Source organism: Balaenoptera acutorostrata, chromosome 11, assembly GCF_949987535.1.
Source record: "Balaenoptera acutorostrata chromosome 11, mBalAcu1.1, whole genome shotgun sequence".
In the NCBI taxonomy this organism is placed as follows: Eukaryota; Metazoa; Chordata; class Mammalia; order Artiodactyla; family Balaenopteridae; genus Balaenoptera; species Balaenoptera acutorostrata.
Genome location: NC_080074.1, coordinates 99,088,124 through 99,114,292, shown reverse-complemented (window position 1 = coordinate 99,114,292; position 26,169 = coordinate 99,088,124). Strand labels below are relative to the sequence as shown.

Genomic DNA, 26,169 nt, shown 5'->3' with positions numbered 1-26,169 from the left:
AACTATGGTTCACACATCCAAAATGGAGCCAGGTGGCCATCGCTAGATGTGGTTTCAGATGCAGTCTTGCATCACTGAGAACCTGAACTTTCTGAACTGTATCTAATTCAAGAACACCACCAGCCATTTTCACAATATCTGCAAGCAGCTGCCAGCTGCAAACATTGTTTCAAAGTGTCCCCCTCCCCGACCTGCAACTGTATAACCATTTTGAACCCCAACAAATTCTTGTTTAAACAAGCACCCTTATTTCTTGCCAGCTCCAATCCTAATTCTTGACAATTTATGTAACCTTGCAGTTTTTTGCCTTTGTGAGCTTTCCCCATTTTGTAGTCCTGGAACACATGCAACTCAATGCATTTTGATCTGTGCCTCCTGAGAGCTGAGGTCCGAACAAACCACAAATCAACACCTTTTGTGTGTGTGTGGCCACAACCAGGGTTTTCTGCTCAAAAGTCTTGGTTAACACAGCTTGAACTCCAAGGAGACAGAGCCTCGTTCCCACCTCTGGTAGGCCAGGGTGCCAACCAGGGTGCAGAGCCTGCTTCAGACTTTCCCCTGCTTTGCCAGAAAGGCACCCGGTTTGCGAGACAGCCCGAGCAGCGGGCAGTCTTCTTTGATCCGTTGTTAGCCCACCAGGACCCCATCAGGCGCTCCGCAAGTTTCAGTGTCCTCGGGTGACTTTGGAAAGGAACCAAAGACCCCTAACCTGAAGGCATCCTGTTTACAACGGTTCTGACTTCCTCTTCTAACTGGAAGCCCTGGGAAATGAATAACAGGAAGCAAAACTGGGTTTAAAAAAAGCCGGGCGTGTGACATCGGGTCGTGGGATATCTATTGCCTTCTGGTCTACTGCCAGGGCCTGCCTCCTGGCCCCTACATCTGGCGCCTGCCCCAGGCGTTGGCAGAAGGTTGAGGCCCCAGAAGCCAGAGACCGTCCAGGAGGGGCCGCGGATGGAGAGGGATGTCGGCGCGGACCCGGAAGCTCGAGCCGCCTGGAGAGCGCGTGCGCGTCGCGGGGCAGAGCGTTCGCAGCCCTGAGACCAGCCGTCCCCACTGGGCAGCGACTGCTCCAGCACCAGGTCGCAGTGAAGAGAGGAACCGCCCGAGAAGAGGAAGAAGAAAACGCCTTCCTTGGTTTCACCTAGGCTGTGAACTCTCCAGGGCTTTCCCAACAGGGGTGAGCGTCTGGCCTAGACAGATGATTGCAAAAATTCTGACCTGATTTCTCCCCAGATGCCTGGGCCCCTAAGCCGCTCTCTTCATGGGAGTTTGCTCAACTTTAGGGAGTGAGTGGGAGATTCCTTAGGACAGGCCCTGTGGTCTGGGGATTAAGGGCTTTGAAAGGCTGGGAGACTGTGGCAGGCGTTCCTAGTGACCTGGTTCAGGGTCCCTCCCTCTTTTTATGTCTCAGTGCACCCCGACCCCAGGTTGGTATCTTAACTGGAAAATAGAGATCCCTTTGGAACTGGCATGGCCCCCTCTGGAACTGGCCCCCTCCTTTCCAGGAACACACATCTCCCAACTTTCTTGGGGAGAATTGCCTTTAAGCTGGGTCTGAATATCCTCAAGTTCCCTCTGGCAGAACACGGGTATGTTAAAACAAAAAGTTCCCATCCAGGTGTCATACAGGTTAATTGTGCCACTGTTTTCTTAACATACTGCTCTTATTAACTGAAATTTCAGAAACAAAGACCTGGTTGAGATCAAGAGGCATTTATTGGGGAATTGTTAGAGCTAAAGCCTGGAGACACAGATTCAGGAAGCTCTGGAGTTGTGACCTGCCAGGCTAAAAAAATGGAGGAAGTTTATAAAAGACAAAAACAAGAAGCCATGGTTAATTACAAAACTTGTTTGTCAAGAATTATCATTGGAGAAGTTGAGAGTGCTTGTTAAGCAAGGATTGGTTGAACTTGAAATAGTTGCATAACCACAAGGCCACAAGGCGGGAGGGGGAAACTTGAAACCAAAAGGAAGCAAGGGGGGGAGGGGGACCCTTGAAACCAAAGGAGCTAGCAGATGTTGCTGTGTCCTTGGATCTGGTACAATACAAAGAAAGTTCAAGTTCTTTAGTTCTGAAATCAGGCCCTCAATGGCCTCCCAATTCCATTTTTGTATGCTGAACTGTGATTACTCCATTATAATTTCTTTTTTTTTACATAAATTTATTTATTTACTTTATTTACTTTTGGCTACGTGGGTTCTTCGTTGCTGCGCGGGGCTTTCTCTAGTTGTGGCGAGCAGGGGCTATATTGATTAGGAATACAAAAAACATGAAAAAATGGGGCCGCCACTCTAACTAGATGTGTTACACAGCTGCTGCAGTAAATAAGTAAACTGCTGCTGCAGTAAACTCCGTAAATTTCATTGATAGCACAGTATATATTTACTTATAACTCATGGAGCTGTGGAATATAGTAGTTCCTGGTCAGAATGCAGCTTTCTTCCCTGGAAATTCAGGGACATAGTTTTCTTTTCTCTTGAGGCTGTGCCACCTCTAAGATCTCCTTGATATTTTCACCTAAATAGAGAAAGGGGAAAGCTTTTGTGAAGACATGTCTGAGTGTCCTCAGCCTATAGCGGCTTGAAGCAGGATTTTGGTTCCTGACCAGAGATTGAAGTCAGGTCGTGGCAATGAGAGCGCTGAATCCTAACCACTAGACCAGTGGCCGGTGACAAGGCCCTGGTCAGTACGGCTTTGCAGAAAATGAATTTCCACAAAGAAACGGGAAGTAGTGAAACACGTAAAGTGTTTATTAGGAGGAAAAAGAGTACATGTGAATATGCACACACGGGTGGGCTCAGAGGGAGAGTTGCGCCCTCGTGATAGTTTGAATCACTTTTATGGGGCATTTCTTCTGGGTTTCCTTTGGCCAATCATCTTGCTTTGCCTGGTTCTGAGTCCATATTTGGTACATCTCAGGGTCCTCCCATGTGTGTGTGTGCATCTCTTAGCCAAGATGGATTCTAGCCAAGAGGCCTATGGGTAGGTTGACATCACTCCCCTTTTTGACCTCCAAAGAGCCTCTCTGAGCATGTATAGTCGGGAAGGTCTCCTTGACCTTGAAAATGAGAAACGTATGGTCTCTTATCTAGGCAGGGCTGAGCTCCTTCTCCTTTTCATCTTGGAGTATCTGTCCACAGGCGACAAACTCCAGCTGTTCAGCCTGGGGCCCATCTGTCTCCTGCCTCAAGTCCATTTCTGGAAGGTCTGTGCCCAGTGACATAGCGACATACCTCACCTTGATTCACATTCACATTAGTGAGAATTATTTCTGTGGCCACATCTAGATGAAAGGGTTGGTGGAAATGTATATTTATAATATAGAAAAAATCCTCAAAACCCAACAGCAAAAATGCAAAGACTCTAATTACAAAATGGGCAAAAATCATAAAGATACATTTCACTGAAGAGGATAAACAGAACAAATAAACACATGAAAAGATGCTCAACATCTTTAGCCATTACGGAAATGCTAATTAAAATCACAGTGAGATACTACTCCACAACCCTCAGTACAGCTAAATTAAAAAACCCTGGCATCAAATGCAGGGAAGATGTGGAGAACCTGATTCACTCATACGTTGCTGGTGGGAACGTAAAATAGTATAGTGACTATGGAAAAGTTTGGCTTTTTTTTTAAGTAAATGTACAATTACCATACAACCCAATCATAATTCTGAGTATTTATCCCAGAGAAATGAACATGTATTTCACACAAATACCTCTACACAAATGTTTATAGCCATTTTATACATGATAATCCAAAACTGGAAAAAAGAAAGAGATGTCCTTTAATAGAGGAATGGTTAAGCAAACTAGCATACATCCACACCATGGAATACTACTCAGCAATAAAAAGGAGTGAAGTCTTAATACACATAACAATTTGGATGAATCACCAGAGAACTATGCTGAGTTAAAAAAAGCTAATCACAATTTCCTATTCTCTTATCTTTCAGAGATGCTTTCTGCTGGCAGTCATTAGAATGACCAGCATTCCAAGTGTAAATGCCAAAAGAAAAAATGGACTTGAGAAGTTTAAAACTTAAAATATAGAAAAAGAAAAGAACATATGAAAATTTTTTGTTTTACAAATGAAGTATGCTTTCATTAACTTACATCTAGTTCCTTCCACCTCTATTCCATCTTACGAGCCACTGCCATACTAGATCTCAAAGCACCATTCTGATTATTGATGCCCCATTGCATGACTGCCTTTCAACAGTCCCCAGTGGCTATATCCATGGCCATTTACTGTCTCTAATCTACCTTTATAGCACCAAACACCATTGTTATCAATATTTAAACTTCCCTTATTGATGCACTCTACACCAGCGATTCCCAACATAGGCTCCCTTTTAGAATCATTTTGGTCGGGGGGGAACATCTCAGAAAATATGGATGCTCAAATACCACCCCCCAGAGATCCTGATTTAATTAGGCTCTCCTGGTGCATTAGAATCATTTTTAAAAAGCCTCCTAGTGATTCAAATGTGTAAGCAGGGTATGGAATCATAATTCTACCTCATTCCCTATAGCTGAAATAACAAGTTCAACTTTGTCTAAATCCTATCTTTCCTTTAAGGTTCAGTGTAAGTGCCGTCAACCCCCATGAAGTCTTTTCCCAAAGAGAAACACTCCCTGGCCCTTGGGCCACAAGCAGTGTAGTTGGTAAGTTAGTTACAGACCAAGTTGATGTCATACTATCATTATTGACCTTTTAAAGCCTCTCCTGTTTCATTTATCCTCCTTTAAGTCCCATTTCTGTCCCTCCATAGGCACCTATTCTTGCGCATTTGATGTGCACTATTTTTTTAAACTGATATTGTTTTTCACACAAATATATTTAATAAATATTATTATTTTAGTATAGTGAACAGGTACGTATCACAAGATTATACTTAATTTTCATGTAGCGATAACCACCACCCTAATCGTTAAATAGGATATTACCGGCCGCACTCAAGCCTTCTTGGGTTCCTGCCAACCACTATTCCCTTCTTGCTGCCAAAAGAATCTTCTTAACCTCAGAGATTATTTTTGCTTGTTTCAGAGCTTTTTATAAATTGAACAGTTCAAGGTGTATTCTGTTGTGCCTGTTTTCTTGTACTGAACATTATGTTTTTGAGATTCACCCATGTCGTTGCCTATAGCAAGAGTTTGTTCATGCTCATTGCTGAATAGTATCCCATTGTATTAATATCCCACAATATTTTTCCATTCTCCTATTAATGGGCATTTGAGTTTTCAGTTGTTGGCTATTACAAATAATGCTGCTATAACGATTTTGTGTATGTCTTTTTATGCACATATGTGTTTTTTTGGTGGGGGGCAATGTGAGTAAAATTTCTGGATCGTGGTTTAGTTATGATCAACGTTAGTTGTTATGTCAAAGAGTGTTCCAAAATTTCTATAAATACTTATACTCCCACCAACAGTGTATAAGTGTTCCAGTTGTTTTATATCATCCCTAAGAAATTATATACTGATCTTTTTCATTTTATCCATTATAGTAGATGTTTAGTGATATCTGTGGAATATTTTCCCTGCTAAATTTTTTTTTTTCTATATCAAGGTAAAGTAAATATCATTCATGTTGTCTGGTATGGCAAAATTCTGGACGTTTCACAAAATAATACTAAGGAGTAATGCTTAATAATAAAGTTACTAATAGTAACTTTTGTCAACAGGGAATGATCTTCTCCTTAGGGATTCGGTGACAATTTGTTATGGAATTTATTCAAACATCTATTGCTATGTTTTCAAGGTCACCAGTCTTTTCTTCTGCAAGTCTAACCTGCCATTAATCTAGCCAGTGAATTTTTCATCACAAGAAATTGCAGTTTTTGTCACTAGAAGTTGGGTTTGTATCTTTTCTTAAATATCTTCTGTGACTGTACTTAATAGTTATAGAAACATTTTGATTTCCTTATCTGCTATTTGTAATATCTGTATTATTCCTGATGCTGAAAGCTCAGCCCTTTGTGCACTGGTGCCTAATCAAATCTCAGAGACAGAATTTTGGGTGCAGTAGAAAAGAATAGCTTTATTGCTTTGCCAGGCAAAGGGGGACACAGCGGGCCCATGCCCTGAAAAACTGTGTGTCCCAATCCAGGGGAATTTGGTGTGGAGTTTTAGCAATGGTTCAAGAACGGGGGTTGCTGATAAGATTAGGGTGTGTGCGGGACTGCACTCCTTTAATCTGGTCTCAGGTAATCTAATGAGTTTCTGTGGTTCCTTAAATCTGGCCTCAGGTTGTCTGCTTGAAGAGCTTCTCTGGTTACTTTAATCTGGAATGAAGAATGCTGACATCTTTCACTTGTTGGGGGTTTTAGTTCTATAAAGACCTTAAAGATATTGTTATGTGTATCCCTTGAGGCAGAACCAAGACCCTGCCCCAAGGCTGCACTATTGTTTCTTGACTGCTCCTCCCTTGTCTCCGCCTCCCCTCCTTTCCCTGATTAGCAACTGTTCTAATCTGCCTTTAGAACTCAGGGAAGGTCATGGAGGCTGGAGTCTATTCCCTACAAACAAGAAATGGGGGACAGAAAGACTTCCATGCCCAGGAGCCCCACAGGATCCTGCTCAGTTTCATTCCTGGGCCTGTTTGTATTGGTTCATTTTCTTCACATCATGGGTCATACTTTTCTGCTTCTTTGCAATCTTTGATAGCATTCCAGAGCTTGTGAGTTTTTACCTTGTTGGGTATTGGATATTTTTGCATTTCTCTAAGTATTCTTGAATTTGTTCTGAGACACAGTTAAATTATTTGGAAATGGTTCTAGCCTTTTGGGTCTTCCTTTTAAGATTTGTGTAAAGGAAAAGTCTACAGTCCTTCCTAATTGGTGTTTCTTCCCCGTGAATCTCCTTTACTATGCACACAGAACTCTTCACTTCTGTCACTTCTAGTCACCAAATGCACGAGATTTTCCCCCTAAACAAGCAATTCTCTATGACACTAGCCTGGTGTCCCATGATTTAACTCAATTCTAACACCATCAACCTGGAGATAGCATCAGATCCCACAGGTTAAGGGCTCAGTCCCACAAGATTGCTCCCCACTTCAGATGCCAGTGCAAGTAGTAGGCCCCAGGTTACCCATAACTTCTGTTCAATTTGACTACAAATCGGAGATTACCATGACCCCCTCCTCGATATTGATTAATTTGCCAGAGTGGCTCATAGAGTTCAGGGAAACCCTTATGCTTACCAGTTTATTAGAGGGTGTGATAAAGGATACAGATAAACAGCTTGATGAAGAGATTATATAGGGTGAGATCTGGGAGGGTCTTGAGGGCAGGAGCCTCTATCCCCATGAAGTTGGGGGGCACCACCCTCCTCATGTGAATGTGTTCATCAGTTTGGACGCTTTCTGAATGCCATGCAATTGAGATTTTACGGAGGCTTCCTTGCATAGGCATGATCAGTGATTAACTCCATTTCCAGCTCCTCTCCCCCCTCTGGAGGATGGGGAGGATGGCTGATAATTCCAAACTTCTAATCATGGCATGGTCTTGCTGTGACCAACCCCCTCCAGGAGCCCACCCAAAGTCACCTCATTAGAACAAAAGATGCTCCTAAGTGCTCTTATCACTTAGGAATTTACAAGGGTTTTAGGAGCTTTGTGCCAGGAACAGGAACATTTTATATATATAAAAGATATATGTATTTTTCCTATTATCTCAATTTGTTAGAAGCAATCAGGTCACCATTTAGTCTATGGTTAATCATTCTCCATCACTGAAGCAAGATATTTATGAGTACTCTTTTTTTCCCCCCCCAAGTGCAGTTTTTATTACAATTAAACAAAGACAAATAGTAAACTACCAGAAAGAACTTAAATCAAGGACCTAGGATTTTTGTCTCCATTCTTTTTTTTTTTTCTAACTTTTTATTATATATTGGAGTACAGCCGATTAACAATGTTGTGATAGTTCCAGGTGCACAGCAAAGTGACTAAGCCATACATATACATGTATCCATTCTAACCCCAAATTCCCCTCCCATCCAGCCTGCCACATAACACTGAGCAGAGTTCCCTGTGCTATACACTAGGTCCCTGTTTGTTATCCATTCTAAACATAGCAGTGTGTACATGTCAATCCCAAACTCCCGAACTATCCCTTCCCCTCATTCTTCCCCCCTGGTAACCATAAGTTCGTCCTCTAAGTCTGTGAGTCTGTTTCTGTTTTGTAAATAAGTTCATTTGTATCATTTCTTTTTTAGATCCTGCATATAAGTGATATACAGTTTTCCTCTTTCTCTGTCTGACTTACTTCACTCAGTATGACAAGCTCTAGGTCCATCCATGCTGCTGGAAATGGCATTATTTCATTCTTTTTAATGACTGAGTAATATTCCATTGCATATATGTACCACATCTTCCTTATCCATTCCACTGTCGATGGACATTTAAGTTGCTTCCATGTCTTCACCACTGTAAACAGTGCTGCAATGAACATTGGGGTGCAGTTATCCTTTTGGACTATATTTTTCTCCAGATATATGCCCAGGAGTGGGATTGCAGGGTCATATGGTAGCACGATTTTTAGTTTTTTAAGGAACCTCCATACTGTTCTGCATAGTGGCTGTACCAATTTACATTGCCACCAACAGTGCAAGAGGGTTCCTTTCTCTCCACACCCTCTCCAGCATTTATTGTTTGTGGATTTTTTGATGATGGCCATTCTGACTGGTGTGAGGTGATATCCCACTGTAGTTTTGATTTGCATTTCTCTAATAATTAGCGATGTTGAGCATCTTTTCACGTGCCTCTTGGCTATCTGTATGTCTTCTTTGGAGGAACGTCTATTTATGTCTTCTGCCCATTTTTTGATTGGGCTGTTTGTTTTGATGATATTGAGCCGCATGAGCTGTTTGTAAATTTTGGAGACTAATCCCTTGTTGGTCACATCATTTGGAAATATTTTCTCCCAATCTGTGGGATGTCTTTTCGTTTTCTTTATGGTTTCCTTTGCCGTACAAAGCTTTTGAGTTTAATTAGGTCCCATTTGTTTATTTTTGCTTTTTATTTCCATTACTCTGGGAGATGGATGGAAAAAGATATTGCTGCAATTTATGTCAGAGAGTGTTCTGCCTATGTTTTCCTCTAGGAGTTTTATAGCGTCCAGTCTCACATTTAGATCTTTAATCCATTTTGGGCTTATTTTTGTGTATGGTGTTAAAGAATGATCTAATTTCATTTTTTTACATGTAGCTGTCCAGTTTTCCTAGCACCATTTGTTGAAGAGACTGTCTTTCCACCATTTTATTGTTTTGCCTCCTTTGTTGTAGATTAATTGACCATATGTGCTTGGGTTTATCTCTGGGCTTTCTATCCCATTCCATTGACCTATATTTCTATTTTTGTGCCAGTACCATACTGTTCTGATGACTATAGCTTTGTAGTATAGTCTGAAGTCAGGGAGCCTGATTCCTCCAGCTCCGTTTTTCTTTCTCAAGATTGCTTTGGCTACTTGGGGTCTTTTGTGTCTCCATACAAATTTTAAGATTTTTTGTTCTAGTTCTGTGAAAAATGCCATTGGTAATTTGATAGGGATTGCATTGAATCTGTAGATTTCCTTGGGTGGTACAGTCATTTTGACAATATTGATTCTTCCAACCCAAGAACATGGTATCTTTCCATCTGTTTGTGTCATCTTTCATTTCTTTCTTCAGCATCTTATAGTTTTTGGAGTACAGGTCTTTTGTCTCCTTATGTAGGTTCATTCCTAGGTGTTTTATTCTTTTTGATGCGATGGTAAATGGGATTGTTTCTTGAATTTCTCTTTCTGATCTTTGTTATTAGTGTATAGAAATGCAACAGATTTCTGTGTATTAATTTTCTAACCTGCAACTTTACCAAATTCATTTTATATATATAAAAGATATATGTATTTTTCCTATTATCTCAATTTGTTCTAGGCAATCAGGTCACTATTTAGTCTATGGCTAATCTTTCCCCACCACTGAAGCAAGATATTTATGAGTACTCTTAAAAAGCCCCATAAATGATGAGGTTTTTCCAGTCTGGCTGGTCTGAACAGGCACTATTCCCATCTGGATGGGAACACTGGATACTGCTTCCTCTAGTCATTTCATATGTTTTGTTCCCTCCATCCTCATACACAAGTGCTGATCAGTACACTGCTGAATACCCAAGGGGAACACTCTGTACATCCCCAGAATCCTCTCTCTGTGTGTCTCTTTCTTTTCTGATACTCTATCTGCATAGGCCTTGTCTCTGAGCTTCCCCTCTTCACCTCAGGGAATCTCTTGGCATTTCTCTGGTTTTCCCCTGCTTAGATCACACCTACAAAACTATCTCTGGGCAGTAGCTGGGGCAATTGCAGGACTCACCAAATTTGTTTTCAGAGGATCACTGCCCTTCATTGATTGATGCCCAGTGATTGAAAAGGATTTTTTTTTCACACATTTTCTTTTTTTTCTTTTTAGTTGATTCAGGCAAGAAAGTAAATCTGGTCCCTGTTATTCCATTTTGACAGGGAACAGAAGTCTGTGGAGTTGATCTTTCTAAGTTAAAAGCACTTCACATTTTAAAATTCTAAAGGACTTAACTTCATTTATTTCCTTTACAGCCCACTTACTGGGCGGTGGTTTTGCTTCTCTTCTAGCTGATCGTTCAGATTCAAACTGTTTTCACTTCCCAGTTCCTGCTGTTGCAACTACTTAGAGACGGTGCCGAGTGTTCCTGTTGAAGCAGAAACATGACTGTGGAGGAGGCTTCTTCGAAAATCTTACAGACAGACCCTACATCCAGAGAAAGCATGGAGGAGGGACGATCTGGTAAGGTAAAATTGATCAGCTTTGACAAAACGAAACAGCTCTTAATCCACTAACCACTGACAGCAGGATAGAAATTGCACTGCAGGAATATAATTCTTCACAGTTCACCTCCATAGAAGGAGAGGTGTTTTGAGGGACTAGAGGTGGGTGAGAGGACAAGTGTGTAATTGTTGCATCGGTGATTGTGTTACTGTGTATGTTACTTAAATATTTCTGCACAGTGAATTAGGTTGCAGGAGGTTAAGAGAAAAATGTTGTTTGGGTTTATTTTATTAGTCCTTGTATTTCTCCCAGGTTGCTGGCAACTTGCACCCTGGCAAGTCACATTATGATATTAAATAACAGATCATTATATCCCAGAGTCATGGCAAACAGACAACAATAGTTTTGTTTCTTTGTTTTTATTTATTTATTTAATATATCTTTATTGGAGTATAATTGCTTTACAGTGTTGTGTTAGCTTCTGTTGTACAACAAAGTGAATCAGCTATAAATATACATATATCCCCATATCCCCTCCCTCTTGAGCTTCTCTCCCATCCTCCCTATCCCACCCCTTTATTTATTTATTTATTGAGTTGTTGTTTTTTTTTTTATGTAACAATTTTGAAATACATATACTAATAAAAGTTGCCAGTACCTACTGTATAGACAGGGAACTCAGCTCAATATTAGGTAACAACCTAAATGGGAAAAGAATTTGAAAAAGAATAGATACATGTATATGTAAAAAAAAAAAAATTAACCATGACACCTATTCTATAGTCTGACTGAATCTAATAATCATATATTTAGAATCTGTTATTTGTTAGACACAGGGCTACAAAGACAAATTATATTTAGACCCTGATTTCGGGGTTTCATCATCTCAAGGACAGCCAAATGAGTTACTACAATTTGATGTGATTAGTGCTACAATATATTTAATGAAACCTAGGGAGTTGGAGATGGCTTCACTTCTGAAGTGACTTTTGACCTGGTGTCACATTTTCTGGAAGAAATAGGATTAAAACTCACAATTTTAAAAAATATTTATTGGAGTATGGTTGCTTTACAGTGTTGTGTTAGTTTTTGCTGTGCAGCAAAGTGAATCAGTTCTACATATACATATATCCCCCTCTTTCTTAGTTTTCCTTCCCAGTTAGGTCACCACAGAGCACTGAGTAGAGATCCCTGTGGTATACAGTAGGTTCTCATTAGTTATCTCTTTTATACATAGTAGTGTATATATGTCAATCCCAATCTCCCAATTCATGCCACCCCTCCCTTCCCCCCTTGGCATCCGTAAGTTTGTTCTCTACATCTGTGTCTCTATTTCTGCTTTGAGAGTAAGTTCATCTGTACCATTTTTCTAGATTCCACATATAAGTGATATTATACGATATTTGTTTTTCTCTTTCTGACTTACTTCACTCTGTATGACAGTCTCTAGGTCTATCCATGTCTCTGCAAATGGCACTATTTCGTTCCTTTTTATGGCTGAGTAATATTCCATTGTATATTTGTAACACATCTTCTTTATCCATTCCTCTGTTGATGGACATTTAGGTTGCTTCCATGTCCTGGCTATTGTAAATAGTGCTGCAATGAACATTAGGGTACATGTATCTTTTTGAATTATGGTTTTCTCCAGGTATATGCCCAGGAGAGGGATTGTAGTTCTGTTTTTAGTTTTTTGAGGAGCTTCCATACTGTTCTCCATAGTGGCTGTACCAGTTTACATACCCACCAACAGTGTAGGAAGGTTTCCTTTTCTTCACACCTTCTCCAGCATTTATTGTTTGTAGATTTTTTGATGATGGTCATTCTGACCAGTGTGAGGTGATACCTCATTGTAGTTTTGATTTGCGTTTCTCTAATAATTAGTGATGTTGAGCATCTTTTCATGTGTTTTTTGGCCATCTGTGTGTCTGCTTTGGAGAAATAAAAGTCATAATTTTTTGTTCAAAAAGTAATTCTAACTAAATACAAAAGTATATTTTCTTTCCCTTGGGTACAAAAGTGCCCCACAAAATTTCCTTTTGTAATCAAGGGTAGATCTGATATTCAGTGATATCATTAAATATTTCAGCTAAAATCTATTGAGGCTCATTTATGTGTCCAAATGATTTTCTCTTTGCTTCCCCCTTTGTCTCTCTCCCTCTTTATGTCTCTCTCTCTCTGTCTCACAGGCTCTGGTGTACTTTTGTGTTCTCTCTCTCTCTCTCTCTCTTCCTCTCTCTCTTTCTCTCTTTCCTATTCACTCCCTGGCCCTTTCATTATGGTGGATCTTCAGCTAGCCTTATGTCATCCTATTTAGAGTACCTTACCAAAGTAGTTTATAAAATGTGTCTTACCAGAAATTTTCAGGAGTGATCACAAAAATGATATGAGGGCTTCCCTGGTGGCGCAGTGGTTGAGAATCTGCCTGCCAATGCAGGGCACACGGGTTCGAGCCCTGGTCTGGGAAGATCCCACATGCCGCGGAGCAGCTGGGCCCGTGAGCCACAATTACTGAGCCTGCGCGTCTGGAGCCTGTGCTCCGCAACAAGAGAGGCCGCGATAGTGAGAGGCCCGCGCATCGCGATGAAGAGTGGCCCCCGCTTGCCCTGGAGAAAGCCCTCGCACAGAAACGAAGACCCAACACAGCCATAAATAAATAAATAAATTAATTTAAAAAAAAATGATATGAGCATCTTTTAAACATAACCATTTTAGTTAAAGAGTTTTGATTTAATGAGAACATCAGAGTATTAAAACAACATAGTGATTGATTAGTAAAAGCATTTGTTGAAATATAGTATCTACGTGTTTAATTTTGTTATTTATCAACATCCATGCATTAAAAAAAAATTGTAACCTCCTTCCCCTCTCCCCAGTTGATGTTAGCTGAGAATTAATTTCTTACTGTCCTCTAAAGAGACTTTTGTTTAATAAAACCATGAATAATTATTGACTCAAAAAAAAAGTCCCTGCAGAAACTGGGACTATTGGTATATAGATCCTTTGTCATTTAAAAACCGATGTGGGTGTTTGAGGGTGGGAGTTGGAGGCTAAACCTAACCACCAGCAAACCCTTTAGCATTTGTAGTTTATAGAAAATTTGATGAGAAAGAAAAAGAACATAGCTCACACGTGTTTGTATTTCAGTCCAGCAGAAAGAATACCTTTTACTGAACCTCTATTTTCTGCTAAAAACAAGCATTTCCTTCTTTCTTCTTTCCTTCTCCCCTCCCTGAATTTTATTTTTTATCAACAGGATATTGTAGTTCCTGAAACACAGGGTTCATGCTTAATGAAAAAGAAAGTGCTTAAAGAACGTTAATGTTTTTCTAGCTAAGTCAAGTGCTTACATAACTGAAATTATTTGACCAGTGCAAATGTGAAACCTATTTTTTTGAAATTTAAACTGTTCCTGTAAGTTAACTAAGTTTTCTAGAACATGAAAATAAAAGTTAAAACCAGTAGACCAGTAATATGGTTCATTTCTCTGTTCTTCTGTGAGATAATTCCTGACACCATTTTTCAAACTAGAAATTTGAAGGTGGTTGTGTTCAGAGTGTAATACAAGAGGCATATGAATTTAGAGGGAGACAAAAAGAGGACACACCAGAGGAGAGTGTCAGGAAGGAAGAAATTTTCCTCTGCTCTTCTGGCTGGTTTAAGAATTAAATTGACATGAGATAAATAACAGGGGAAAATTAAACAAAGGTTTAATAACATGTATACATGGGAGAGACACAGGAAAACTGAGTAACTGACTAAAATGGCCAAAAACTTCACCTTAAATACTGTCTCCAGCTAATGACAAAAGATGTTGGGGGTAGTGGTTTGGGACTTAAAAGGGGAGGAAGGTCATTGACATGGAAATGGAAAAGCAAATGTTTGGTGAATAAATGTTTGCTGGGCCACACAGAGACAAGGGACACAAGAGCGGACTCTGATCTTTAGGCCATTTCCAGTTTTCCCCATCACGCTCACCTCCTAATCTGCAGAGATCTCTGGTGATAGCTCTATTCCAGGAACAGGCCTTCTATCTAAATTCTTTCAGGCAGTTAGGGGGATGGTCAAAGATTCTTCCTGAGTCCTTGGGGTCTTGATGGTTTTCAGCTTGAAATAATCCACATGCCAATGAGACATTTTGGGGTGGCAAATTTTATTCCCCTACAAAAAAGGAGAAGAGAAGTATTAATAAGTAAGCAAGAAAGAGAAATGGAACATGAAACAAGGGAGGGTGTTAGGAGCTAGATATAGGGAAATAAAGGAGAAGAAAAAGGGGGGACTTTTAGATTAGTAAGGGGGCAAATAGGAGATTTATTGGAGAGGTGGAAGGGGAGATGTACGTCTTACTCTTCTAACAAAGAAAAAAATGATGCAAGTCATAACATACTGAGTTTCTAAGACAGTTTTGCTTTAATGTAGAACCAGAAAGAATGAAGGTCGAGATTTTCTTATGGAGCCCAAATCCGAATGTCATTGTATACTGTTTAAACAAGCCAATCCGATATTGTTTTCCCCCTGCCTAGCATTTAAACTGAGGCTTCCTATCATTCTGGAAGATATACGTGAAGTGAGTGAAATGTAGTGGTTAAAAGAAAGTCAGCAGGAACTTTTTCAAAGTATAGTTGGCATTCAGTAAAATTAACTCTTTTGGGTTACGTTTCTATGAGTTTTGACAAATACATATAATCACGTAACCACATCGCAATCAAGATATAGAACAACAACAACAAAAAGATATAGAACAGTTCCACCCCCCCTCCCACGCCCACGCCCTTTGTAAACATTTCTTTCCCGTTCCCGCACCCTTTGGCAACCACTGATCTGTTTTCTACTCTTGCTTTAGAAGAATGTGTATGGAGTCTGACTGTTTTTCACTTGGCATAATGCATTTAAATTCATCCATATTGTACTGTGTATCAATAGTGTGGACTTAGTAAAGGGAGACATTATTCACAAGGACTCTTGCAATAGGAAAAGTGCTCTAGAAAGGTTCTCATGTTATAAATAGGGCAAGAAGGGGAACAGAACACGTGTGGGGAAAGAGAGCATGAGTGTGAAGAGCAGGTGTCACTTCCAGAGTTAATACTTCTCACCTGTGTTCCAGGGACACGTGGTCATGAGCACACACGAGCTGTTACTCATCTTAGTGCTTTCTGTAGTGCTTGTTTGCATTTTCAGGCAAGCCAGAATTTGGGGGTCTTTGGGGAGGAGAGGGGCTCACTAAAATTTATCAAGCCAAAGCCAAGTAAGAAATGAAGAATTTTGAACATGTTACCGGGTGCTAGCTCGCTTAGCTTGCCGCACGACAGGCCAGTGAATCGGAGAGGGGCTGCTGAGGCAGAGAGTACAACTGTACTCGGAAAGCCGGCAGACCGAGAAGATGACCTGCAAGGTTTAATCAGTCCTGTTTTCAAAAACTTCTCCAGGATTGGCTGAATTCCCTTTTGGGCCTCTTGTCTCAGAGGATATTGTTTTAGATTAGGCGTCCCAGCGTCCCTTTTTAATGGGATTTGCGTTGGTGTTGCATTTTTTGGTCTTCCCTGGAGTGCCACCAGCCCACGCTTCTGGCCTTATCTTTTCATAGACCTCAGGGTGAAAGAGCTCTGTCTCCTTCTCTGGGGTTTCCATGAGCACCTTTTGTAGGCTTAAATCGTGCTCCAGTGGGACCCTGATGTCAAGCTGTTCTGGGGAAAAAGTTACTTGAGCATTTAATTTACGAAGGAGATCTCGTCCCAAAAGGGGGATTGAACACTTGGCATGTATAAGAAGCTATGTTTCAGGCTGAGGTCCCCTAGTTGGCATTCCAGAGGTTGTAAAAACTAACGGTTTTGTACTTCTCCAGAAATTCCTGTGACTGGGATAGACTGAGATGTTTTCTGTGCCACTTTGGTGTTTACCACAGAATATGTGGCACCTGTATCTATTAGAAAGTCAGTCAACTTGTTCCCCACTGTCAAAGTGGGGAAATTAGAATCAGACGCCTCAAGTCCAAGGGAGTCCCTGGGCCTCTTCATTCATTATCAGAGTGTTCCTCTCTTTTTACCATATGAGAGGCTCCTGTCTTCCTTCTATTATTCTTTCGTCTAGGGTAATCTCTTTTCCAATGCCCTTCCTCCTTGCAGTAAGCACATTGTTCCTTCCCCAATGGTGGCTTCCTTTAGGTTACTCACCTTCTGGGAATTCAATGCTGCTGCCAGAAAAGGTGCATTCCATTTTGCATCTTCTTGCTTCTGTCGTTGTTCCCTGTTGTTGAATACTTTAAAAGCAACATCTACTAATTGAGAAGGGTTCATTCCAAATGCACCATCTAACTTCTGTAATTTTTTCCCTATATCTGGGGCACTTTGCCCGATGAAAGTCATATTTATCATCCTTACATTCTCAGGGGCCTCAGGGTCTGCATCCGTGTAGCGCCTATAAGCTTGATAAATCCTTTCTAGGAACTCTGTTGCATCCTCATTTGGTTTTTGTTTTATCTCCTGAATCTTGTTTAACCTCTTTTGTCTAGGTACCCCCTTTTGAAGACCCACTAAGACACACCTCCTATAATGTTCTAGAAGTGGCATGCCCCCACTATTAGGATCCCAGTTAGGCTTAGCAATAGGGACTGACAGATTTGCTTCTGGAGTTCCATTTGGATCTACTAGGTGGAGCTGGTGTGCTTCCTCTCTAGCCTTGTCAATGACCATCCTGCTTTCATCCCCAGTAAGCATTATATTCTTAAGAGTGTGAATGTCCACCCAAGTGGGATGGTGAGTGGCAAATATGGAGGTGAATGAAAAGTTCAGTCATACAGAGTGGGTCCTCTCAGTAAGCAGGCTTATGGTTTTTCCAGTTAAGCAAAGCTGAAGTCGAGAATGGATTGTGTATCCATAGGAACCCAGGTGGTTGGCCGTTCGCATTAAGGCCTCCTACAGGGTATCGGCGCAAGGGAAATTGCCCTGCTGTGGACGTGCCTCCCGGTTCAAATTCAGGAAGCCCTGTGTGGAAGCTGTCTGAGGCTGCTTTATCTGCCTGGAATTGCTGGAGTAGGCAGGAGCTGAGATGAGGCATGGGGGTGGGTGTGCCTGGAATCCTTGGCTCTTGGGAAGATATTTTCATGTGCAGATAATCTTCAAATTGATATTTCTACCGGGAGATGAGCGGATGTCACTTCTAGAGACACTTTCACTTCTTTCCAATCTGTATGCCTTTTATTTATTTTTCTTGCCTTATTGCCACTGATAGAACATCTAGTAAAAAGTTAAATTGGATTGGTGAGAGCAGACTTCCTTGCCTTGTTCCTGACCTTTGGAGGAAGGCGTTTACTTTTTCACCACTAAGTATCATGCTAGCTGTTCTTTTTCTGTAGATGATATTTATCAGGTTAAGTCCTTCAATTCCTAATTTGTTGGGATTTGTTATCTTGGATGAATAATACATTTTTCACATTTTTTTCTATATTTATTGAGATGATCATGTGCTTTCTCTTCTCTTATTTTGTTAATGTGATGAATTATATTGAGTAATTTTCTAATGCTCCTTTCAGTATTTCTAACCAGATCTCTTATTTATGGAGGTAAATCTGGATCATTTGTATGTTTCTTTTCCATCCTGATTTCTACTCTTTTTGATTCTTATTCTCTCATTAGCTCTTCTTCCAATAACTGGAAGATTCTCTAGGGGAAATACAACTCAGTTTCTTGGGCCATGGCTCTCATTTGTGGACCTGGACCTTTTGTGAAGGGGGTTGGCAATAGGGGAGTTGGGGTACAGCTGACTTTACAGGTTGATTCTGTGATAAATTTAAGTTTTTCTTCCTAATACCTTCATGAGATTGAGATTATGACATTTATATTTATAGGTAAAGGCCTCCAAAGAAAATGCCTACCATTTACATCTCCTGTAATCCCACTTTACTACTGCATCATCATTATTATGGTCCTAACTACAATTGTGATGGTACTTTCCACTTTTCTGGCAGGTGAGTTACCTGTTGTCCAAACTTTACATGTTCTTCACACATTTATGTTGTCGATAAATACTTATTGAGCTCCATTATGTACCAGGCACCGTGTGAAGTGCTTGAGGTATATCAGTGAACAAAACACGCAAAAAATCCCTGCTCCTAGGGAACTCATATTGTAGCAGGAAGACACAGATACTATAATATAGGGGTAACAGTTTGAGGAATACAAGTGGCCAGGGTAAGCCTCATTGAAAGGATGACTTTTCAGCAAACTTTTGAAGGTGATGAAGGAGCCATGTGGCTATATGGGGAAAGCATTCCAGGTGGCAGGAACAAGCAGAATCAAAGGAGGAATCTCCTTGGTATGTTGGAGGAAAAGCAAGGAGGCTTCTTCAGCTAAAGCAAAATGAGAATGAGGGAGAGTAACGGGCTGGGGGTCAGGGAGATAATAGCCTTATGAGTCAGTTAAAGACTTCAGCTTTTATTTTGAGTGTAGTGGGGAGGATCAGGAAGAGGGAAATTGTAGGAGAGGAATGCCATGATCTGAATTTCACTGTAGAATAATCATTTTGACAGCTACTTTGAGAACAGATTGTTAGAAGAAAAAGTAGACTCAGGAACACCTATTAGAGTAAACTTGTAGAAATCCAGGCCAGAGAGGAGCGTGGCTTGGCCCTGATGGTAACAGTGGAGGTGGGACTAGGTGTCAGAATCTATCTACTTTGAAAGTTGAGTCAACAGTATTTCCTATCAGATTGGATAAGGGAGGAAAAAGTGAGGTCATGGAACAAAAACATCTATTCTTCCCATAGCCTACACTCTGAAATCTTGCTGGTTTCAGAGCATCTAGTTGACTTTCACTGTAGAATAATCATTTTGACAGCTACTTTGAGAACAGATTGTTAGAAGAAAAAGTAGACTCAGGAACACCTATTAGAGTAAACTTGTAGAAATCCAGGCCAGAGAGGAGCGTGGCTTGGCCCTGATGGTAACAGTGGAGGTGGGACTAGGTGTCAGAATCTATCTACTTTGAAAGTTGAGTCAACAGTATTTCCTATCAGATTGGATAAGGGAGGAAAAAGTGAGGTTATGGAACAAAAACATCTATTCTTCCCATAGCTTACACTCTGAAAGCTTGCTGGTTTCAGAGCATCTAACAAGGGCCCAAATATTTTTATATATATTTAACAGAAATATGTATAAAACAAAAAACTACATAGGAAACCCTACGTTGTATTTTTGGTACTAAAATCAATATTTGAACTGTGTTATGTTTTGTCTACTAGAAGGTTTTATACCTCCTAAGAAATGTACCATAGTAAAATCTAGGAAAGGCAAGGAGTTTGCCTTTCTTTTGTCAAGAGTAAGAAGGACTGATATTAAGGAAGATGTGGGAAAGGGAATCTGTATGATACTAGGAAAGAATACTACAGAAATTAAATGCTACAGAAATTGATTTCCTTAAAGCCATTAGTGTCCCTGTACCCCTGGGAAGTCAGATACACAGGTACTCTGCTTGAAGTCCAGTGGACTGATGACTTTTGTGCCTGGGATAAGACTGTCAGTGATGACTTAGAAAGGCAACAATTGAATGTACATACTTCAAGACTGACCTCAGGGGTAAAAGATCACCATATAAAATATATATATTTATTCACATATTAGTTTCTGTAGGCCATTCTGTTCCAAGGCAAATCCTCAATATAATAAAATCATTTAGGAAAAAAACAACTACTGCTAGCTTGCACTCAGCAAGTGATCATGGATCTCAATATTGTATTCTCCCAGAAACCAAAAAAAGAAAAATGATCTCAGAAAGGCCTGCTGTTTTGGCAAGCAGTGAAATGCAATCATATTTCCACATATTGAGTAGCAGTTGGTATTTGATAAATGGCTAAGGCTGGTAGCATTCCAAGAGGCATTAGAAATCTTAGTTGGTAGCGCACTACAGCTCAGCAATTCTGCACATAACCAAGAGCTGGGCAGCGTCCACAGAGAGTATTTATTATGTAGCCAGGCACTTGAGAATATGTTTCTGGAAGCAAAATAAGATGATGATAAGGGAAATTATGTAATGAGTGGTGCCAAAATACATATAAAGGAAAACTATTCATCGGGAAAAACAAACGCATTTGGGCATGGAAGACATTTTTAACAATTTGTCTACCTAGAGAAAGTAGCCCCTGTTCAGATTTTAAGAAAAACAAAATGCTACTAGCAAAGGCCATAAAAGTACAAGAGTCTAGTTGATATTTGGCCATGTTTTTCTTCAAATCCCTCATTTTGGAATTTGGTTATACTGTACCTACACATACACATACACATGTATATATATATGTGTATACATACATATGTAAAAAAAAAGACTGACCTCAGGATGGTAAGTGGAAAAATAGATAAAAGGGATGAGAAAATGTATTTGTTATGATTCACTGTGTCTGTCCAACTTTTAGTGAGGAACACAAAGCCGGTCTCGTATGTTCTGTATGTCACCTGCCCAAAAGAATGGATTGGATTTGGAAGTAAGTGTTTTTATTTTTCTGAAGATGCAAGGAATTGGACATTCAGCAAGACATTCTGTACTTCATTAGAAGCTGTTCTTGCTCAGTTCGAAACTGAGGAAGAGCTGGTAAGAAGTATTTTTGGATGATGTTCTTTGTTGAATACTTAAGCTCCCTGAGAAAGATATATGCTGCATAGGGTGAAAGCTGAAAGATGAGGAAGGACCCCATTCCAGGCAGACTTGGGGGCATGGGATGCTTATTAGTGCCTAATATTTGTTTGGGGTATATTCTCTGCCTGGAACCCTGTGAGACAATTTACATGCATTCTCTCATGTAATCCCCATAGTTAACCTTCAATTAGATGTATTGTTCCCATTGTACAAAGAAATATGGTAATCATGTAATTTATCATCCAAACTGGGACATTTTGGGACGTGAAAGTGAGAATATTAATATTATGCTGGAACCGCAGGCATAACCTGGGACTTTCCCAAATTGGGAGGTATGGTCACTTTAATGTAATTTAGGATTAGAGGTATTTGAGTGATTTAAGCTGAGAAGTGGGGACTAGTCTCCCTCCAAAGTCTAAGCTTCTCAATTATACCAGGCTGCCACCCAAAGAGAGATGCTGGAGGGAAGAGAGACTCAAGAGTAATATGAAAGAGACACGTGTTCTTACTTTCTGTGTTTTATAATAGAACTTCCTGAAAAGATACAAAGGCCCTTCCGACCATTGGCTTGGCCTTAGAAGAGAATCATCAAAGCATGTTTGGAAATGGACAGACAGCACTGATTATAATGCCTCGTACGTTTTTAGTCTTCTTTTCCTTCTATTGTGTTTACATGTGGTTATGTGTGTGAGTTGTGTTTATGGGAAAATAAATTTAATATCATGGAAGGCTTACTGCTCTATGAGGTACAAAATAGAAATCCTTTGTATGCTCTTCCATTTATTAGCTGTGCCTTTGGAAAAACTTATTGTGATTTCATTGAAATCTTTAGCATGATGATGACATTTGACATAGTTTTTCCACTTTCATCCACTGACTTAAACTGTGCTGAAATCCCTATTTAGAATGTAGAGAGAACAGCTGATGCTCAGCAGGGGTCCTACAATCCTAGAAAGCCACTGAAGCATTGATATCCACAGACCCTCAGTCCACTCTCCCAGCTGCTGCGTCCATTCACAAAAGGAAGGTCGTCAGGGAACCAATGGGAATCCCCCCTGAATTATCTCTGGAAGGAACTTAGTAACATACCTCGGATTGTGAACACCTCAGTGGGGGTATTTTGAATTTAACCATTACATTGGAGCAGATAAAATATAAGGGCCCAATCACTTCCATCAATCAAAGCTAAGCCATTTTAAGAATTTACTATTAAGTAAATATTTTTATTTTCACACTTGTATGAAACAGGTCAGGAGAACACTGAAAATAATCTTCACTGAAGGCCACTGACAATGGAAGTAATCAATAAACAGTCAATAATAAGAATAAAAAAGAGTTTTATTTGAGCCAAGCTGAGGACTAGCCCGGAAGCCCGCTTCGCAGATTACTCTGAGAAACTGCTCCAGAGAAGCAGCGTTTCCAGCAGAGTTTTATATTTTATATTTTATATTTAATATCTTGTCAGAACAGAGGACATTAAACAAGTCAGGGTTACGTTTCTTCAAGGTTTCAAATTAAAAAAAAAAAAAAAAAGACCAGCATGTACACAGCCGGCCAGTATGGCCTTGGCCCCTGGGAAGGGAGTCTTATCATTGAAGGAGGACCAGTATTGGTGTCCCAAGAAGAGGGGCATTTAATCTTTATTTTTAACATGGTTATTCTTTACTTCTGGTCCATGTGCCCTTTTCTTTAATAATTAAAGCAGATGTACAAATGTATGTTTGGTAGGCCACAAACAGGCTATTTTAGATAGCATAAAATTCAAGTTAACTCATGTATAAGCCAGAATGACTTCCCTATATCTCAATATGTGATAATTTCTTTTATCACTGCCGATGGCAGCAGTTCACTTGGCTACAACAGCAAGCACTAGTTAAATACCTGATAAACAACATAACTGGATTTGGTATGGATGACGATAATCTTCTGATATTCAAGCAGGGACTTTGAGAATAGAAAAGGAACGAAATACAGACATGGTATATATTTACGAAGAAGCCATATGAATGACAGATTTTCACTTTTCTCTTGTTCACATTAAAAATACCTGGAGTAAGGGTGCTGAAGAATACAGAGGAGGAATGAATGTAGATGTCTGTCCAACCTATGCTTTTTTAATATTTTTGTGTTTGGTTTTAGGTTTGCCATCAAAGGAGTTGGGGAATGTGCCTACCTGAATGACATTGGACTTAGTAGTGCCAGGAACTACACACATAGAAACTGGATTTGCAGCAAGACAAATAATAATGTCTCCACAGACTTAAATACTTTAAGGACTTTTTAGGGAATTTCACACACCATCTCTAAGAGATGCATTATAAATTGTTATATACAGTTGCTGCTGTATTTCTTGGCCTGCCAAAAATATCACCAATGTGCATTTATAATACTTGTTAACAGCAAAAAGGCAAGCTATCCTTGAATGATGTAATACAGGGATTTGGAAGAGCATGATTCTAAATTAAGTAGGTGTTAAGTAATATGAGTTGATATTTATATTTTGAACCCAACAAATATGAATGAATTCCTCTTTTTCTATACAGACAGCCCTGTATTTGTACACATGGGACCATAAAAATGACTATGATAGCTGAAACGGTGCAAAATGATTTTAATAACCAATGAGAAAAGATACAATTGGTTAACACATTCAAAATTCTCTTACTGTCAGTTGAAAATATATAGGGAAATTTTTAAAAGTACTAAGACTAGGGACTTCCCTGGTGGTCCAGTGGCTAAGACTCTGTGCTCCCAATGCAGGGGGCCCGGGTTTGATCCCTGGTCAGGGAACTAGATCCCACATGCCGCAACTAAAGATTCTGCATGCCTCAACAAAGTTTGAAGATCACAAGTGCCGCAACTAAGACCTGGCACAGCCAAAAAAAAAAGAGAAAGTACTAAAACTAATATTTATTTTAGACTTTGTATTTTAAAACATTGGAAACACTGAAAAAGTGCTTTTTACACTTTAATTCTTAGTGTTTATGTTTTAAATTACTGTGTGCTAAATAAATATTATACCTATAAACAAATACCAATCTTTTGTTTACCCTTTATTGGATTTTAAAAATCCTTTTTTTATCCCAATTAAATCACAAATAGTTAGTTACTTCTACTCATTAGGCATTCAATACCCAACCTCAGAACTGTTTATATATGATTGAATTTTAGAAACAAAATGTTTTAAATTTTTACTGCATTAGCTACACTGTACTGATGAGTCCCAAAAAGGACGAAATAGCAATTTATAATGTATCCTCTCTCTTTATGTACTTCCATTTCTCCCATCTCATTGGTGTATTTGTCAGCTGCTTCTTTCCTTTTTTAAAATTTTTATTGGAGTATAGTTTTACAATGTTGTGTTAGTTTCGGGAGTACAGCAAAGTGAATCAGTTATAATACACATATGTCCACTCTTTTTAGATTCTTTCCCCATATAGGCCATTACAGAGTACTGAGTAGAGTTCTCTGTGCTTTACAATAGGTCCTTGTTAGTTATTTACTTTATGTATAGTAGTGTGTATATGTCAATCCCAATCTTCCAATTTATCCCTCCCTACCGCCTTACCACCTGTTAACCATAAGTTTGTTTCTGTTTTGTAGATAAGTTCATTTGTACACTTTTTTTAGATTCCACATGTAAGCGATATCATATGATACTTGTCTTTCTTGTCAGTTTCCTCTTGTAATTCTATGCAGTTTTGTATATATTTAATTTTGTGTATATTTATATATATTGTATTTTTTATTATTATATATACTTGAGATTATGTATTGGATGCTTTCTGGCTTACAGTTCATTTTATCTCAGGTTTTCTAAGAAGCAGGGACTATGTCTAGTTCACTTCTGTGTCCTCGGAGACTAGTATTGGGTTGGCCAAAAAGTTCATTCAGGTTTTGTGCTACGGAAAAACCCGAGCGAACTTTTTGGCCAACCCAATACAATGCCTCAAGTACAGCATATGTTCTAAATATACCTGTGGATATATCTTCATGACTATGAGATCCTGCCCTATTTGCTTAGCTTTGCTTAGTTTCTGCTAACTTTCTCATAAAGAAAGGTAAATTTCCACAGAAATCTGGAAAGTAAAAAAAAAAAAAAAAAGATTTTATATTGATAAACTTACAAATGAAAGTTTAAGTTAGTGTGACTAACTTACAAATGAAATTTGAGTCAAACTGTGACCCTAACTGACCTAGTATTCTTTTACAAACATTTTCCAAGCCATGTATCTAAAGCATGAATTCTGTTTCTTAGCTGTGACCTTTAAAAATTACATAGCCCCTCAAAGCAGAGTTTCTTCCCATGGAAAATATATATGAGTAGAGTTTCCTGTGCTAAATGGGAAGGAAATCTAAAAAACAGAGGATATAAGTATAACTGATTCATTTTACTGTACAGCAGAAACTAAGACAACATTGTAAAGAAACTATACTCCAATAAAAATTAACAAAAAAAGGAAAACATGTTGAAATTAAACCTTTGATGGATATGAAACTATACCAAACTCACTTGGGAGCATGCAGACAAAGAAGTCCCAGAACCTTCACAGTTCCTGACAAAATTGTCAATCCTGGATGGGGAGGGGTACAAGTAAGCTAAATAATATTAAGAAGGATAGTCTGTACAAATTGAGATGACTTTCTGACATAAAAGAACTTTTTCTTCTAAATGCTAATGTTTCTATATTTCATAGACCTTAACTCTAGTTTCAATCTGAAATAAAATCACACTTCAACCAGAAAAAAAATTTA

The 26,169-nt window shown here is 39.4% G+C and overlaps 1 protein-coding gene across 3 annotated transcripts in view; it reads left to right on the top strand.

Moving 5' to 3' along the window:
- The window catches only part of CLEC2D (C-type lectin domain family 2 member D), a 27,826-nt gene extending 1,657 nt beyond the window's left edge, over nucleotides 1–26,169 (top strand). The window contains exons 1-6 of one of the 3 annotated variants that reach the window (XM_007196106.2): nucleotides 10,151–10,201; nucleotides 10,675–10,810; nucleotides 18,636–18,755; nucleotides 21,194–21,369; nucleotides 21,943–22,049; nucleotides 23,554–26,169. In XM_007196106.2, coding sequence (XP_007196168.1) covers nucleotides 10,732–10,810; nucleotides 18,636–18,755; nucleotides 21,194–21,369; nucleotides 21,943–22,049; nucleotides 23,554–23,698 — 627 coding nt within the window. In that variant the 5' untranslated portion in view covers nucleotides 10,151–10,201; nucleotides 10,675–10,731 and the 3' untranslated portion in view covers nucleotides 23,699–26,169. The other 2 variants (XM_028162339.2, XM_007196105.2) reach the window with 2 other exon arrangements.